This window comes from Sorghum bicolor, chromosome 1, assembly GCF_000003195.3.
Source record: "Sorghum bicolor cultivar BTx623 chromosome 1, Sorghum_bicolor_NCBIv3, whole genome shotgun sequence".
Lineage (NCBI taxonomy): Eukaryota > Viridiplantae > Streptophyta > Magnoliopsida > Poales > Poaceae > Sorghum > Sorghum bicolor.
In genome coordinates, this window is record NC_012870.2 from 62753183 (window position 1) to 62770656 (window position 17474).

The 17474-nt window shown below is 39.8% G+C and overlaps 1 protein-coding gene across 4 annotated transcripts; it reads left to right on the plus strand.

Moving 5' to 3' along the window:
* Positions 1669-17419, plus strand: LOC8066523 (E3 ubiquitin-protein ligase BRE1-like 2). Of its 4 annotated transcripts, XM_021449276.1 has the most exons (20): positions 1669-1866; positions 1981-2052; positions 2875-3036; positions 3125-3212; positions 3307-3537; positions 3632-3799; positions 5755-5945; positions 6084-6167; positions 6258-6377; positions 6461-6647; positions 6751-6911; positions 7802-7873; positions 13248-13324; positions 14547-14741; positions 15042-15114; positions 15182-15268; positions 15828-15965; positions 16166-16368; positions 16446-16608; positions 16756-17419. In XM_021449276.1, exons 3-20 carry the CDS (start codon positions 2875-2877, stop codon positions 16885-16887), a joined length of 2532 nt encoding a protein of 843 aa, XP_021304951.1. In that variant the 5' UTR covers positions 1669-1866; positions 1981-2052; the 3' UTR covers positions 16888-17419. The 4 variants fall into 4 exon arrangements, with proteins under 4 accessions (XP_021304951.1, XP_021304947.1, XP_021304955.1 ...); XM_021449272.1 differs by lacking the exon at positions 1981-2052; XM_021449280.1 differs by lacking the exons at positions 1669-1866; positions 1981-2052; positions 2875-3036; ... (1 more) ...; positions 3307-3537; positions 3632-3799 and adding an exon at positions 4319-5340.

The window sequence follows — 17474 nt, forward strand, 5'->3', positions numbered from 1 at the left end:
AAAAAGGAGGTGTCGGCGTTGTACTCTTTTCTATTAGTGTGAATAAAAAGCTAATGTTACTGGATTCAAAGTTAATCCTGAACTTCCACAGTAATCAACACTGCACTTGGGAGGTTATCAAGTCGTCCGATTAGTCGAGCTTTTCATTGCCATGGCGATCAGTTATGCACTATGCGATTAGTCACGATTAGTAGGACTTTTCAGTGTCATGGTGATCAATTATGCACTACGATTAGTCACTGTTAGTCGTGATTAGTCGGGGTGATTGGTTCCATGGCGACTAGGGTTGATTAGACTATTTGAAAACATTGTGGGACTTCTGGACACCCGTAGACTTAAATGAATGATCATTGTGGGAGAGGTAGACTTGATGTGAAATTGTGAAGTTCTACTTATTTTGTCTATAAGTTGCCGTTAGGGTGCAGACTTGGCTGAACGATGCTAGAGCTATAAATTTGCCTCCCACCTTCCTTCTCATTGTTTTACCTTTTATGATTAAAGTCTTGAGGGGTTGTTGACACATGTTTTTTCATAGGAATTTCACAGTGCTCTTAATTTCTCATAGTTCTTTTCCTTCTTTATCCCTTCGGACTGGGTAACAGGCTTGAATTCCTATTGCAATTCTTCCTTTCCTTAACTTGTTAATACCCAGGAGACTGGAAGTGAATAAAAATGGCAGTAATGATAATAATAGACATCAACATTATTAATGACTAGTGAAGTACCTCAAGTACTCTTAGGGCACTCACGATGCAGACTCTATCATAGAGTCTAAAGTTATTTATTACCTCGAACAATGTGGACTTAGAGTCTAAATAAGACTTGGAGTCTTATTTTTTCTACCTCTTTCTTCAATAAATATGCTGCCACATCAGCAAAATACCATAAATAGTATGTAATTAATTGTCTTGGACTCTATGATAGAGTCTTACACTGTGAGTGCCCTTATGCATCATGCTAAAGTGCTAAACTCCTATGGCAGAAGGTGATTTGACATTTGAAACCGTTGTCTTGTAGATATTTTGCTAATCTAGTTGTACATTAATAGTAATATAAGACTGAGGAGTTTGTGAAAGATCTGAGGTGGAAGCCTTCTGTTGAATTTGAGTTGCTTTACAAGGGCCTTTTTGGTTCTCAGCCAATGAGCCAACCAAAATTTTGTACTGTCCTGAATTGCCACAGCAAAAATGAGCAACTACAATCTTAAGCTATGTTACACGGATACGTGCAGGAAGCCGCGTATTGCGTATCCGATACGGATACATGTCCAATACACCATGGATACATATCCTAGAAGTATCTACTTCCTCCATCCCAAATTGTAAGTCATTCCAAGAATCTTGGAGAGTCAAAATATTTTCACGTTTGATCAAAATTATAGAGAAAAATACTAAGATTCCTAACGTAAAGTGAGTATACTATGAAAATATAATTAAGAAAGAATCTAATGATACTTAGTTAGTACCATAATAATAGTTATTTTATAATATAAATTTGTCAAATTTAGAAAAGTTTGACTCTCCAAGATTCTTGGAATGACTTTGGAGGGGGTAGATTTTTATTTTTTTCGCATTTTTTATTATTTTCGCAAATATTGGATACGTGGGCTACGTATGAGCCTTGTCAATACGGCCCAGCCCAATAACACATGCGCACGTCCCTCTGTCCCGATGCCCTACCTGCAACTCCCGCACGGCCGCACCTCGCGCCGCATCCCTGCGCGGTGACGGCGCATCCCCTGCTCGCTGCTCGCCGGCCACCGGCGACGAGCCTCCGCCTCCGCTTGCCGGCGACGAGCCTCCATCCCTGCTCGCCAGCCGCCAGCGAGGAATTTCTGCCCCTGCGACGTGGATCCAGGGAACTCCCGTGAGTTCATCCCCTTCTCTGTTCTCAATCTCTTCTTCTTCAGCTCGTAGCTTGTTGTTGCTTGATTTCTTTGCCCCCCCACCTCGTCTTCCTCTCCCCATTCTCGATCTGCAGTGCAGAGAGTTCATCCCCTACCATTCTGGAGAAGCCTAGAACTGGTGGAGGGAATGCTACGTGGCGCTGCAAGTACTGTCCAATGCTATGTGGCGTTTTATTATCATCAGTTTTAAATTCAGACCTGCATTATTATTATTATTATTTTATTTTTTAAATAGTAAACGTATCCGCGTATTGAATTTTTTTAGTAAATTGCCGTATCCGCGTCACGTATCCGTATCCGTGTAGCTTAGATCTTAAGAACACAGGCTGTGTGGCCCATGTTTTAGCTTGGTTGCATTCACAGCTAGATGTCATCTCCTGGCTGACTGTTTAAACATGTCATTTTCTTGTTATCAATCTTCTGATTAACATATCTTCTCAACCATGCATCTGATGTGCAATGATGCAATCCATTTGAGTTGTTGTATGACTTACAATCAGATCAATAAATAAATGAAGATCTGCGCTGTCTTTGTTTTGGTGCTAATTTAGTTAGTGGCATGTGTCATACTCAGAGTTTTCGGCAAACTTTTGGCAAGGCTTCTGTCAAAGTACAATTTTTCCTTATTATTTTTGCATTGCTTGTGAATCATTACAACTACAGCCCAGCATCCTTCTTTCACCAATGCTTCGGCATCATCAACATTTTTGTTTGGTTCACCAGCAAACCGAAAACAAACAAATTTCAAGTAATAATGCTATAATATAGAACTCAAAATTTCAGTTATAATTTGGTCTGAAAAAAATTGCAAGCTGACCATAAAAACTGAGTACCTGTTCTTATTATATTACTTGAGCAATTCTGAAAGTTTGGTTGCTGGATTTTACATGTGTCCTTTTAAAGTTCCCATTTTTCTGTTGTAGGATCTGACGTTTTGCGTTTCTGTTATTATTACTTTATTTTTACAGATGGATTCCACAGCTCTTCAATATGAAAACCAAAAGTTGGTGCAACAACTGGAGGCACAGAAGTCTGAAATGTATGCATTGGAGCGCAAGTTCAAGGAGCTGAGAGATGAGCAATGTTCTTATGACAAGACTCTGATTTCTTTGAATAAACTGTGGAATCAGGTTCTTTCCTTTGTATCTGATATGAAAATTTCTCTTATGGACCTTTTCCACTCCAGCATGTTTCTCATTATGTCTATGCATATTATAGCTGATTGATGATTTGGTTCTGCTTGGAGTACGGGCTGGTGGGGATTTGGATAATTTGCAAGCACTTGACCATGAAGAGTTATCAGAAGGTTGTGGCAAATTTGATTAACATTTGCCTTTTAAGGTCCAATTCATTTCAGCAGTGATGCTTTTTTAGCTGATTGTTTACTCATTGTTCCTCAGAATCTTTGGAATCATGTCCTTCGGAGGAGATATTTCTCTTAAGGCTCTTGAAGTCAAGCAACATCAGAGATAATAGTGACACTAGCTTGTTGGAATTTGTTGAAGAAGCTCTTGCTTTTCGGTGTTCAGCAACTATTACTCTGATGAAGTCCCTGCAAGAGACTATTTCTTCACAGCAAGCTAAAAGTGAACTTTTGTCTTTAGCTTTGAATGCACAGAAGTCAAATGAAGGTAGAAAGGGAATTTTCCACATTTTTCCTTCTTATTTACTCTGCACCTAAGTTCTCTACCCATTTTCCATTTGATTAAACTGTATCTTTTTTAGATGTTATTGTTGCCCTTCAAAATCATAATGATTGCTTGAAAGAGGTTGCTGAGAATGCGAGTCAAGCTATCTCTATTATCAACGAGAAGCACAAAAGGTATCTTGATGAGATTGAGGCTTTTAAAAGCAACCATTCAAGTGAGCTACAGGAAATCAAGCGTATTTCAGGTATTAAAATCTTCATCTAGCTTCAGTTTGGGCAAAATTTTGCTGCATCTGCATTTAAGATGATTCCTTCACAGCTCTTAGACTTTTCTCCCCCTTATGTAATGCACTACTACCCCCGAGTCACAAATAGGTAATGGTTTTGGACATTGGCACGATGTCTAAAAAAAACTTCGACTATATTTTTTTGTTATAATATATTTGTAATACATAAAAACAAAAGGTATATTATTTTATTATTATGACACTGTTATCGATTCAAAACTACTCGTATGATCATCAAATATCAAAGCTCAACACATAAAAAGTAATTTGTGACTGGAGTCTTGAATGGTTGACTTAAGAATATTTTGACTGGACACTGAATGCGGGTGCTAAATTCGAACACACCATGTAATTTTTTTACTGTATTATTAAAAATTGCCATATTATATGAAATAAATTCTGGTTTTGCAACGGACCTTTATGCTATGCTCTGCATATTTGTTTAGCAGGGTGTTCAGATTGTACTGATACTAGGTGAATTCCCTATGCGTTACTACAGGATGGTTTAAGACAAATTCAACAGATGGATTTTCATAGACATTTTAGAGCTAATGATTTCAGAAAAAAATTGAGAGCATTGATCTGCTTTTCGGAGTCTTGTGTGAACACGCTGGAGTAGCAAGATGGTAGAATACTTAGGACAGACGCGCTCCACGTTCTCCAAACACGAAAGCAGCAGCAGGTAGTAAAGGGTCTTCATGCATGATCTGAAATGTTAACTAACAATTTAGTGACACTTGATCACATGATCAGTGAGGATCAACTGTCCTCTATCAGCTAGAAGTTGGAACAATAAATGGGTTCTAGAAAGGCGGATTAAGTTACGTAGTACTGTAGTAGAGTAATCCTATGATCCTGTAAAATCAATTGATCGTGTCAATTGCTCGTGCATATATCCTGTCACTGTCACATGAAATTATCACCCTGCAACTGTAGCTGATCCAGTACAGCTACAAAGCCATCTGTACACCATTTATTCGCACTAAAGATGTGTTGAGCAGCAGCTTACTCTGTTAATGAAGGGATGATGCTGCTCATACTGGTTTTCCGTGGTGGAGCCTGAATTGTGTAAACCAATTGGTTGGAGGTGGTCAGAGATTGGAGCAACCTGCTGGTGCTGCGCGTGGCTGGGAGGCAAAGCTCCAGGGAATGAAGCGCTGACAGATATGCGTGCATGCTGTGTGACTGCTGAACTCAGGGGAAACATGGTGATGATCAGAGCAGGGAATTGCAAATGTCCAACAAAATTGGAGGCTGCCAACTGGGATAAGGTGGTGGTCGGTCACAGACCAGAGGAGCCGAGGAGGAGATGAAATAGTTGAATTGGAAGAAGAGGATAACAAATCTGCATCTGGTGGCTTCTGCTTGATGGGTTGCTGTGTTCAAGAAGTACAGAGATCAGTGACTGCCTTTTTTTTCATGATTATGCTGCTCCTGTGAAGATTAGTGGGAAAGTTCACCTTCGTTGTGATGAGTGGGGGCCATCCATTTATTACATGGTAGGACGATGTTTCGGTTGTCTTGAGTTAATACGATTCAGGAATTTTTGGTTTCTTTCTGGTGCCCTGTGGTTCTAGATTGGAGATGATGCATAAGTAAGGGCAGCATGCATTAACTATTGTGAGATGAAACGGGATACAGAGAGGGAGTGAATAAATCTTGTACATAATGGAGGGGTGGGCCTTTTGTATTTTTCGGGCTGAGAAATAGAACAAGAACGTGACCCAGCTAAAATACACGCATGTATAATTGTATATACATATATACTCGTTTTTTAGCAAGACAGTAAGGTATTTCCAGGAATACCTGAACATCCATATAGGATCCACCCTTGAGTCTGACCATTGTAGTTTGGCTAACATGGTCTATAAACTAAACAAACAAATAACGCAAATGCTTTCATTGGGTTGCAGGTGAGCTAGAGGAAAGCACTGCAGAGCTTGAGGAAAGTCGAAGGAAGTTGGTTGTGCTCCAGTTGCAGAGGCATGGTTCTGTAATGGATGCATCTGGGGCAAATGCTGTGAATGGTGGTATTTCTACTCATAAATCTTCAGATAAAAGTATGAGCTGGCAAGACCTCAAAGATGCTGTTGATGCAGCTAAGGTAATTGTGACTGTAATCATGTTAATCTTCAAATTTCTTTGGATCCTCTTTGGAAATCCTATCTTCTCAGTTTTCATCTTTTAGTGGTATGTTTGATCTTTCACTGCTAATTTTTGGAATTTTCCCAACTGAATGCAGACCCTCGCAGGAAACCGTCTATTGGAACTTCATCAGACTCAAGAGGATAATCTGATACTATCCAAGGAGCTGGGAGATCTTGAGGTTGTTACATTGATTTGTAGTGCAGGGTTGGCATTTTTGTATTTTAAGTTGGATCCTGTTTTTTCTTATTTCACTGTGCTATGCATGCAGGGGCAATTGAGAGATGAGAAGTATGTCTTGGTATCCAAACCGTACATGATTCTTAATGATAAACTACAGCATTTGAATGCTGAGATAGATCGTTATAGAGGGTTGGTTGAAGTTTTACAGGTTTGGTGTCTGTCCTATGTTATACTGCTTTGTATTGCATTTGTTTTGTTTTTTCCCAGCTTTTCTTCATTGTGTGAACTTAGAATGACAAGGACCAGCTCATGCAAAGGGAGAAAGAAATTTGTGCAAAATCAGAATCAGTCGATGGTATTAAACAAACAATTACCACATATGAGACCAAAATTGAAGAACTGGAAACTCAAATTCAGATACTCTTTTCTGAAAAGAATGATCTTGAAACCAAGGTTGAGGAGACTTTGCAAGATTCAGGTAGAGGGGACCCGTACCATGTGCACCTTATTTAAGGAGGGCGGGGGGGGGGGGGGGGATCAGTTGCTCATCTCTTCTTGATTGTTTCCATTTATCCTTTTAGGTAAGAAAGACTTCAAGGATGAGATTCATGTTATGGCCGCAGCACTCTCCAATGAACTGGGTATGATGGAGAATCAGTTGAGTCGATCAAAGGATGCAGCTTCTGAAGCACTTGCATTGCGTGAGCAAGCAGAATCATTAAGATCATTGGTAGCTAAAAAGGTTTGTCTTTGATCTGGTTAACCATTCCTTGCATAGCATTTCCTTTCTTTTGCCTATGTCGAGTTGTTTTGTAATATTCTTATTCATATAACCTAAAGTTGTTTTAAAGCTTAGCCTGTCGGAAATTAACTTCCCATGCACTCATGAGAAACATTCATGCATAATTTCTTCCACTCAGTTCTTTTTCTCCCCTAATTTCAAAGTGATGGTTGGTTCCCCACCCTGCCACTCTTGGGACCGAACCTGGGTGGTGGTGCCAGTTCATGCCCATAACGACTGAGAGTACATGCTTGTGGAGTTGTGGTTCCATGCTATTCTTCATCCAGTCCTTCATCAGTTCATAAGTTTAGATTTTCCCTGGTTTCTCTTGATGTACTCCTCATTTGGCATTCATCTGTCTGACATATATAGTATATCCATGGAGCATTACCTTATTTTGTTTATTATCACTGTGGATTCTCCACATCACTCGCTAATTTCAGAATATAATCATTGAAGTCCAATGCACTGTTTTAGGAGTAGGACTGGCATCAGTATATGCTTAGGTTATGATGACTATGGTTAAGTTGAATGAAGTTAATACTTAATACTCTAGGGATTGGATATCTGTGAGCATAAAACAATGCACAGCATAGATTTTTGGATTTAGTTGAGTTCATTTGGTTAATTGGCTCACTGCATTCTGACAATCATACTGCTCATGTCAAAGCAGGACTATGCGTGGGACCACTGTGGGATAGAGTCAATAGACATGCATACTTTGATGCCATCTTGCATAATTGTATGATGGTGTTATGTTAACTTTCTAAAAAGTGTTTCAGTAGAGTCAGACATTGTAAAGAGCTAGAAAAATGACTAGTTCATGTGATGAAAATATGTTGAATTTTCAGATTGAGGAACACAAGAAGATATCCGATAAATACAACTCACAAGTAATTGAGATCAAGTCCCTCAAGGCATTGGTATGTTATCCTAAAAACTTCTCTGTTTCCTTAAAAGTGGTGCTAAGAGCCTGAGAAATTGATACATCTATTCACACTAGTTGAGTGCCCGTGCGTTGCTACGCGGATCACTTATCAGCCATCACATATGCATGCATGAATCAGTATTCTAACAAAAAAGCTAAATTCAACTTTGTTGTGGTTCTTTTTGTTACAAAACATCATATGTGATAGGCATATATTCATTTAAACAAAGATAAGGCAATGCATTATCATAGACTTGCCGATGTAAATATACCAAGGAATTCAAAAGAGCAACATGTTTCTACCATGAGAACAACTTCTATACTTTTCCAAGAACCAAAACTACATAAAACTTAAATATTAAATTTTCTCTCGATATTTTGATTTTTGAAGCACTTCAAGCTTTACAAAAACACTTCACTGTGGAAGTTTAGCCTACAAGTCTAACAAAAAATAACAAAGCCATACAAAAAAAATCAAAAGGTGGATCATGTACGTAGTTCACTCCTCATCATTGAACCCGAGATAAAAAAAAAATACTAACTCGTTGGTATAACACTTCAATTCATCTGACCCTAATAAAAGACCATTACATCATTTTCTTTTTTTCTCCACAAGAAATCATAGAATTATATGCAAAGATCGAATTACTTTCCCACTACTCTTGTCCAGCTAAGAGTTTCAACATTACGTCATTTAATCAAAGACAGTAGGAGAATCTTTCTACCAAATCAATCCTTGCAATTGGACTGAATACTCTAAATATTCCCAACTTAGCACCTTTAACTAACAAAATTGATACTATTTTGATGGAAAAACAGCTTCATAGCATCTATCAATATGGTTAGCAAATGTATATCTTGCAAATCTGCAAATCCTGAGCACTGAGAAACTCGCTGCATGGACTATATTTCTTTCTTCACAATCTCTCTCTGTTCAGCAATCATCTATTGGTTGTACTCCCTGCACATTATTCAGTAGCAGTAGATAGAGTCAAGTGTAAGCAACTGTTTGTTTTAAGTTTACATTTAGCATTGTCCTAGCTAGTCTTTTGGAGGACAGGTGTATGGTGTTAGTGGGTGATTGGTCATAGTTATTAGTGGTCAGTTGCCTAAGTTATGGATAATTTCTAGGAGCCACTAAGTGATTACTGGTTCCTAATCATGGCTCCTGCATGTACATAAAGCTGCTTTAAATAATATCCAACAAAAACAGAAAAGCTGCAAGTTCTGCAGCAGTACCATATCCCTGAGCTGAGTTGAGCCTCTGATCTTGAGCGATCCAGTTCATAGTGAGGTTGATTGACTTACACAATCTCCTTGGCCATCACCATTTGTGCCCTCTCCACCCGTAGCACGGAGATCTCCCTCCATAGAGCCACCATGTCTTGCCTCCAGCACCTCAACCCTTGCATACACCCCCCATTAAAGGTAATTAACCATTTGAACCTTATTAAGAAAGAAATACATGTATGTGCAACTAAATTTAAAGTAATTATCCATCTAAACCTTAAGAAATACAGGCAAAACACTCATGTATCACATCAATTTTGTAGACTTCTATTTTAGGTAGGGTTAGTATCGAACTGAGTATGGTAGCAGGTCAAACTCATACGTATTCCGGCTGCATTGGGATCAAAGACATCAAGAAAACCTTCAAATATATCATCAAATTTGCTGAAAAAAATACATGATGATAATATCTGTACTAATGAAACTGCATAATAAGAAGTGCAGAAGCAGTACCAATGATCATCTCAAATTAGAATGCTAAAACTTCCAGTTTAAGAAGTGCTGAAAGAAATGTATCAAGTCAGATGAATAATTATTTAGGAATCTAGGATCACACCAAAAGCTATTCCGATGAAATGTAGGGATCACAAGAGTTGCATTAAGGAAGCGTGTCACAACAACATCTGCAATAGAAAAGCTAAGTCAATAATTACTCAACATAGTGAATGTTCCAAGAACTTTATAAATGTATAATATAGTGAAGATCACCACACTGGTTTGGACTCTACTAACTCCCACAATGGAATTTGCCATGAATAATGCCAGGTTTCATTGCAAGAGTCAATTACCCTAATAGGCATAATTAGCATTAGCATACTTGGAATCGGAAAAATCTCTGGTTCAGTCCAGCGGTTGTTGGTATATTTTCATCTCATTCAGTACCAATGGTTGCTTTTACGCCATGGCCACTCCACTGCAGAAACTATATTGTATTGCTTCCTACGATTCATCTTGTAGCTTGACGCTATTGTGGCAAAAAAAGGCACAGGTGAAACCTAATCACATCCAAGGCTTCAAGGATGGGAGACCAAGCATCTAAACCTGCGCCTGTTCATGAAGTTGCAACATTAATTAATTGCCATCATTACCTGGACCAATCCCAAACAAAACTAAGGATAAGATTTTATATCAAACAATCCACAAAATTTTCAGCTAGATCACCGCAATAAACCAAGAGACATCACATTTAGAATCAACATCAGCCATAGTATTCAGAATCCCAACGCAAACCTGAAATCCATCAAATCATAAATCACACAAATGGCGGATTAAAACATTCGCACAATCCAGGCACGAGATCACACCTTGCCCTTTGGACACATTCACACAAACCAGGCACAAGATCACACATAACACAAGCTCTGAGTAACCATGATTTTCTGGTTTAATTTAGAGCTTTCACCGGGTAGCAGTATGTTCTTGTGCTATTTTTCAATTGCTACAGTTCATTGCTTCCAGGTTATGTTTTTTGCAATTAGCAGTAGGCTCTATACTAAATAATCAGCAGGTTGAGGCTTGCTATTCGGGGTTGTATATTTACTACAGCAGCAGACTACATATCAAATTATCAATGCTAGATGGTTCTTTGAGGCAAACAGGTAGGGGATAGAAAAATAAATTGAAAAGTGAGAAGGGTTGCTTTACATTAGACGTGAGCACACAAAATTTAAATGACTTCACTGCAGCTGCTCTGTAAGAAACCAGTGAGGAATCTGAAGAGCCTACTAAGCATGATAGTTTGCTAAAGAGATGTTCCAAGGTAAGGCACAAAAGTTACTTTCTAATGATAGAATCTAGCAATTAAAAAAAACAGAGAAGCAATGTCAAAACAAAAGTGTAGGAAGCAGTCTGTTACTCTGTTCACTGAAAATGAGATCTTGGAACTCTCATTGATCCTCCCTACAATAACCATACAACAGGTACTACTGCGCTATTGTTTTGAGGTTTTCACAGTCTGTAATTCCTCCCTATAGCAATCCCACACTTCTATGTTGTCAGATACTCACAGCACAACATAGGTTGGTAATGGCCATGTCCCACGGGTTTCATCAGGAGAAAGTTGCCTTCACAATGCGTCACTTCTGGCAGCAGTTTTTGCAGGCCATATACATGTCCTGATGACAAGAACTTCCTCCTACATGTACTTCGGCATGCAAAATGTAACCCTTGCATCACCTCCACTAACCTAAGGTGTCTGATTTATATTTTAAGCAAACACAAAAGGTATCATGGATCATCCACAATTCAGCAATTAGTAATACTTTCTCATACCCAATCTACTCTTATTGCATACTGACAGTTTTTGTGCTGTAAAGCGATGACATTCAGATTAAAGCACAAAGAACTGCAGACGCAAATGTAATTAGATTAAAGCACATAGAAGGGTGGGCATACCTGCTGGGTGCCAAACAACGATTCGACAAAGACCCGAGCACTACAGCGTCACGGTGGCGGAGATCTCAGCACCTGGCGTGACGGAGCAGGCGGTGGTGGCGAAGACCTCGCCCGGTGAGGGTGCTGAAGGTCGAGCTGCGGTTGTCCGGACGGGAGAGAAGGACCTGGGCGTCGTGCGGGCGAGTAGGCAACCTTCGAGTCGTGCACTTGCGGGGGTTGCGCGATACAGGGAGTGGGGCAGTGGTTCCTGGCGTGGCTTGCGAGGTCGCGGACGAGGGCACAGGGGTCGACGGCGGCAGCGGCTGCGGTTGCCAAGCGCAAGAGTCATCTCCCCTCCGGCACATGTGCGGCACAGCGACACCGGCTTGGCAAGGTCGCGGTTGCTAGGTACAGGAGTGGCGTCCCCTCCAGATCCAGCACGGCGACGATGCCGGTTTGTGCCGTAGATTGGCGAGTTCATGGTCAATGGCGCAAAGGTCGACGGCGGCAGCGGCTTTGGCTAGGTCGCGGACGGCGGTTCCTTGGAGGTCCTGAACTCCTAGTGCATGCGGCGGCTAGAGGGAGGTGCCTCGAGCAAGAAGAGCAGCGACGGTTCGAGGCTCGGGTGCAGGCGCGAATTGGTTACCGATGGTGCCCTCCAGGTTGTGCGGCGGCGTGAGGGCGTGGGTGAGCACGGCGAAGGATCGGATTGACCCGACCGTGGGGCAGCCTGGCGTGCGTCCGGCGGCCGCGACGGCAGTGCGTGCAGCGAGGAAGCGCCAGGGGAGCTGCGTGGGGGAGCTGCGCGGCGGTTGGTCGTAGTGCAAGGGCGAGATGCGAGATGAAGGGCGCTGCGGGAGAGGCAGGCCGATGGATACGGTATGACGATACCACTTGAGTCTTTTTAGTTGTAGAGATCCCCCCCCTCTGCCCGCCCGGAGGGAAAGTTAGTGTATTTCCTTGGTCTTTCTTCGAGTTGTGGAACTTGTATCAAAGACACCAGTAGCAGCTATATCAAGTCTTTGTGCTAGCAAGGACATTTGATGTTATAATGGTGAAGAGCTTCATTGGTTATACAGCATTTTAATAATAGACTTGATTCCTAGCTTCTGTAAATACACTAATATATTGTTGACTAACATAGCATTTGGTCTTTTAATTTCATGTATCAATATGTAATCAGCTTTGCAGTTAGCTTGTAAAAAATGTTCCTCAATGGCCTGCTTGCCCATATTCAATTCTTCGATTTGTATCAAAAGTAAAATCATGCATGAGCTGTGTATGTTGTAACAAAATAAGGTTTGGACCATCTATTTACTGTCGGGTAGCTTGATCATGGATTATATTCCTTTTCTCTCCTTGAAACTAAATCTTCATTAGCATTCATGGATGCAAGTTCTTAGCACAAGTTGCGGTTAAATGATACTCCCTCCGGTCCTGAAATATAGTACATTATGACTTCTAAACTTTGTACTGAAATATAAGGCATTCTATATGGTGCCCATGCTCAGACTTGACAAATTTTATTAAAAAGGAAAGCATAATTTGGGAAGAAACTCCTTAATTGGGTTTAATCCATGGGTGCATGCATCATGGGAGCATTCCCTTAAGTTGTCTTAAAATTTTTTGGAATGCATTGTATTACAGGAGGGAGGGAGTAGGTTGCAGGGTTTTCATTCATATTTTGTCAGTGAAATTTCATTCAGGTCGAGGAGTTGGAGCAGGAAAAGCAGGAGCTGGAGTTTATTGCAGATATGTACGCTAAAGAAAGTTCCTTGTCAAGGTAAAACTTGGCCATTATTTTTACATCAATTTTAATGCTTAAAAGGTATGCCACTTTTAAAAGGTTTGTAATTGTACTGTTGAACTGTCCTCATCATTATTTTTTTTTCTGGTTCTTTGATGGCATTTCTTTTCTCTCAGGAGTCAGGATGACTATCTGCTTTAAAATTAGATGTACAACACCTCAGGATTGTTAGATAGTTTGTAGATTGCTCTTTGATTCTTAGAGATTCTCCAAAGCGATATTTTCGAAATAAATAGATTTATTGCTATATTTGCTGATAGTATCTAAATTTCTCTATGATTCTTAGAGCTTCAAAGCAATGATTTCTAAATAAATGGATTTATTGCTATAGTTGCTCATGTTCTTAAAGTTAATTTATTCTCAAGCGAGTTGGGGTTAGCTGGAGATGAAACTTAAACATGAGGAAAAAATGGGCTAAACGATTTATTGAGTTGCATGCACCGACCAATTCAACCCAAAAGCTTAAGCTGATGGGGAGAGGTGGGCAATTCACTTATATCCCAACACCCCCCCTCACGTGGAGGCTCCCTCAGGCCTCAAACGTGGAATAGGAGCGAGTAGCAATTATTTTATTTTAATTGCGCTATCCAGGATTCGAACTCGAGACCTCTGGCTTAGATACCATATTGAGTTGCATGCACCGACCAATTCAACCCAAAAGCTTAAGCTGATGGGGAGAGGTGGGCAGTTCACTTATATTCCAACACGATTAAAAAGAGGTATTAGTAACAGTAATAATAGCAGTGGTAAATGGTCTAAGCACTTTGTTATTTTTTTAATTTATTGCAGTGCATGCAGGTTTCATCTATGTATCTGCCAGTGTTAGCTATCTAAGTGTGCATCTTTGAATAATCACGACCTGGTCTAACATCTATCAAGCTCTTAGGAAATGTGATAACTGTTAATTTTACCTGGAAGTTGCAATTAGGTGGACTATTTGATATAGGACTCGATATGTTGTTGGTAATTACACAGAGACAAATAGTTCAGACAATTTAAAATTTAAACGTTTAAAAAAGCAAGAAGGCTAACCATGGTGCTGAAACTATTCTTCTGGGGTGAACCGTGGATTATTGAGGAAATGTATGTATAATGCAAGAATCACATTTACATACATGTATATTTCATTTTCTTGAAGAACATATATATTATATTTGATTCATTATATCACATCATTTTCTCTACACTGTGCATCTAGGACACTTGCTGATATTGAAGAATCAGAAACCCGAGCTCGCAATCAAGCTGAATATTTGAGGAGCAATCTAGAGGAGCATAGTCTTGAGCTTCGGGTTAAAGCAGCAAATGAAGCTGAAGCTGCATGCCAGCAAAGGCTTTCCTTTGCTGAAGTGGAACTAGAAGAGTTAAGGACCAAAGTAGATGCATCGGAAAGGTTGGCTTTCTGCTCCTGGGGACAATGATATATTTACAGGCTAGAACAATTGATAGCTGTTGGTCCTTATAATTCAATTTATCTGAAAACTTTTCATGCTTATCTCAAGTTGTATGCAATACTCAATTTATTGTTCTTTAGTTATATGAACTAGTATATTTGCTGGGTGCACATGATGTAAAGTGGCAGGTATTATATGTTCTATCTGTGAATCCAGTAAACATTTAAATTTCTTTTGTTAAGACTTGAATTTTCTATGTCTAAGCCATACTCTGTCACCTCTGTGATCTGTATTATCAGAGATGTTGTGGAACTTAAGGAGGCAATAAGAATAAAAGAGGCTGAAGGAGATGCCTATATTTCCGATATTGAGGTTAGTTTGTTTTTGTTTATCAGTACTGTTTTTGGGTATGAGTAAAATGTATAATATTTGCATACAGACAATTGGTCAAGCATATGAAGACATGCAAACACAAAATCAGCATCTTCTTCAACAGCTTACTGATAGAGATGACTTTAACATAAAGGTATGTTTTAGTTCTCTCCTTTTTCACTTCATGTCAAAGCTGCAAAGTCATAACATACAGATTGGAGATACATGCTCAGTTTTTTTATGCCAATCTTGACATGACACTACCTACTTTATAAAGGCCCTGTTTGGTTCCACCAACTAAATTTTAGCTAGCTAAACTTTAGTCACTTTAGTAGCTAAAGTTCCAAACACATTGACTAAAAGGAGCTAAAATAGTTTAGTTCCATTAGTCACCCAAGAGTAGCTAAAATAATTTTAGCTAGCTAAAATTTAGTTGGTGGAACCAAACAGGGCCAAAGTCATGAAAAGCTGTAAAATTTCAGACAATCTTATTGATTTTGTCTTGTTAGCGAGCATAATAGGTATGTAAGTGATCAACCATATTTTGATGTGCAATGAAGTGTGAACATGATGTCTATTAGCTAGTTATTGCTGGAAATTATGCACATTAATCAAGTTTACAAAACTCTTTCTGCAGTTTTGCATTGGCAAAAGCAATACAACCTTTGATTTTCTTATTGGTTTCTATCAGTAACTTAAATCTCATCTAACAGCTAGTATCAGATAGTGTGAAGATGAAACAAGCTTGTAGTTCCCTTCTCTCTGACAAGCTTATGCTAGAGAAGCAACTCCAGCAAGTTAACACTTCACTGGAGTCATCTAAACTGAAAATTGCCCGTGGTGAAGAGCAGGTATTGTCTTACTTCTGTTGTAATACTTCTTTTTATATAGTATCAAGTATCATTTGTTGGCAGTTGCAGTCAACTGAATTTATTTGTGTGCCAACAGAGTCAAATAGCAGACATCAACTTTCAAAAACTATATGTGTTTTAGTTCTTACACTCGGAAATGAGCAAACTTTAATAGTGGTTTCCTTTGATGATTCCTACAGATGAACACTTGTGTAGCACAAGCTATAAAAACTTCAGCTGAAAACAGGCATCTTACTATTAGCCTGGAAAGGATTGCGGTGGAGGTATCTAACACAGATAAGGAACTCAAGTGGCTTCGGTCCTCTGTTGGATCCTCTGAGAAAGAATATGAGCAAACTCAGCAAAAGATATCTGAGCTGAGAGCGTTGCTGGAGCATGAGAGGTTAGACTTCTGTTGCAAGTTGATTGTGCAATGCCACTGGCTTCTCGTCATTTGCTCGTTACCTTTTCTTTTTCCAGGAATGAGAGGCGGCGGCTTGAAGAACAATATGAAGAGGTGAAAAATGAAGTTATGGAGCTGACCTCTGAGACTGAAGAGATTACTATCCAGAAACTTCAGGATGAAATAAAAGAATGCAAGGCTATTCTCAAGTGTGGTGTCTGCTTTGACCGGCCTAAAGAGGTACATAATGTATTGTACGGCTTATCTTTTTGAATGACCTGAACCTGTTTCTGAATCATGATTTCAGAGGTTTACACCATTCTTATACCTCTTTGTATCTCTGGTTGTTGGATGATCAGTTGTATTTTTCTGCATATCCGTTAACAGGTTGTGATCACCAAATGTTTCCACCTATTCTGCTCGCCATGCATTCAGAGGAACCTTGAGATTCGCCACCGGAAATGTCCTGGCTGTGGAACCCCATTCGGACAAAATGACGTTAGGGAGGTGAAGATATGAAACCTCACCAAAGTGACAGTGACAAACTGACTTGTGTGAACAGCAGCGACATACTCCCCTGTGAATATCGTCTGTTATCTTGGCAAACATCTAGATCTAAGTTGCGCAAGGCAAGTAGTTTCGTGCATGCATACAACTCTGTAGGTAGCTATTTCTTATGCAGATTAATTAGGTACTTCGCACATTATGATTGTCAGAGATGGCAGTGTACTGATGGCACAAGGATGAGGGTAAGAGCTTGCAGGTTATTGTGGGCTCTTGCCTGCCAGAGTTACACAAGTAGTTGTAGTTTCAGGCATTGGCCGTTTGGTTCTTGTCCTCACCTCAGCCACTAGGTCAGACTGAGGTTCTCTGCATTAGATAGGTTTGTCTGGGCCTCTAGGGGGCAAACCAAACAGGTCCATAGTTGTTTATTTTGTTTTTATGACTTCCATCCATGTGTTTGATAAACTACGATTGTGTTTGGACTGTAACAAGATAATATGTGAAGCCAAAGTTCTGTCGATCCCAAAATCCATGTGCTTTAGGACTTTATGCCATCTTTGGGTTTCCTAAGAATTATGAGAATGAGAGAGAATGAGAATGAG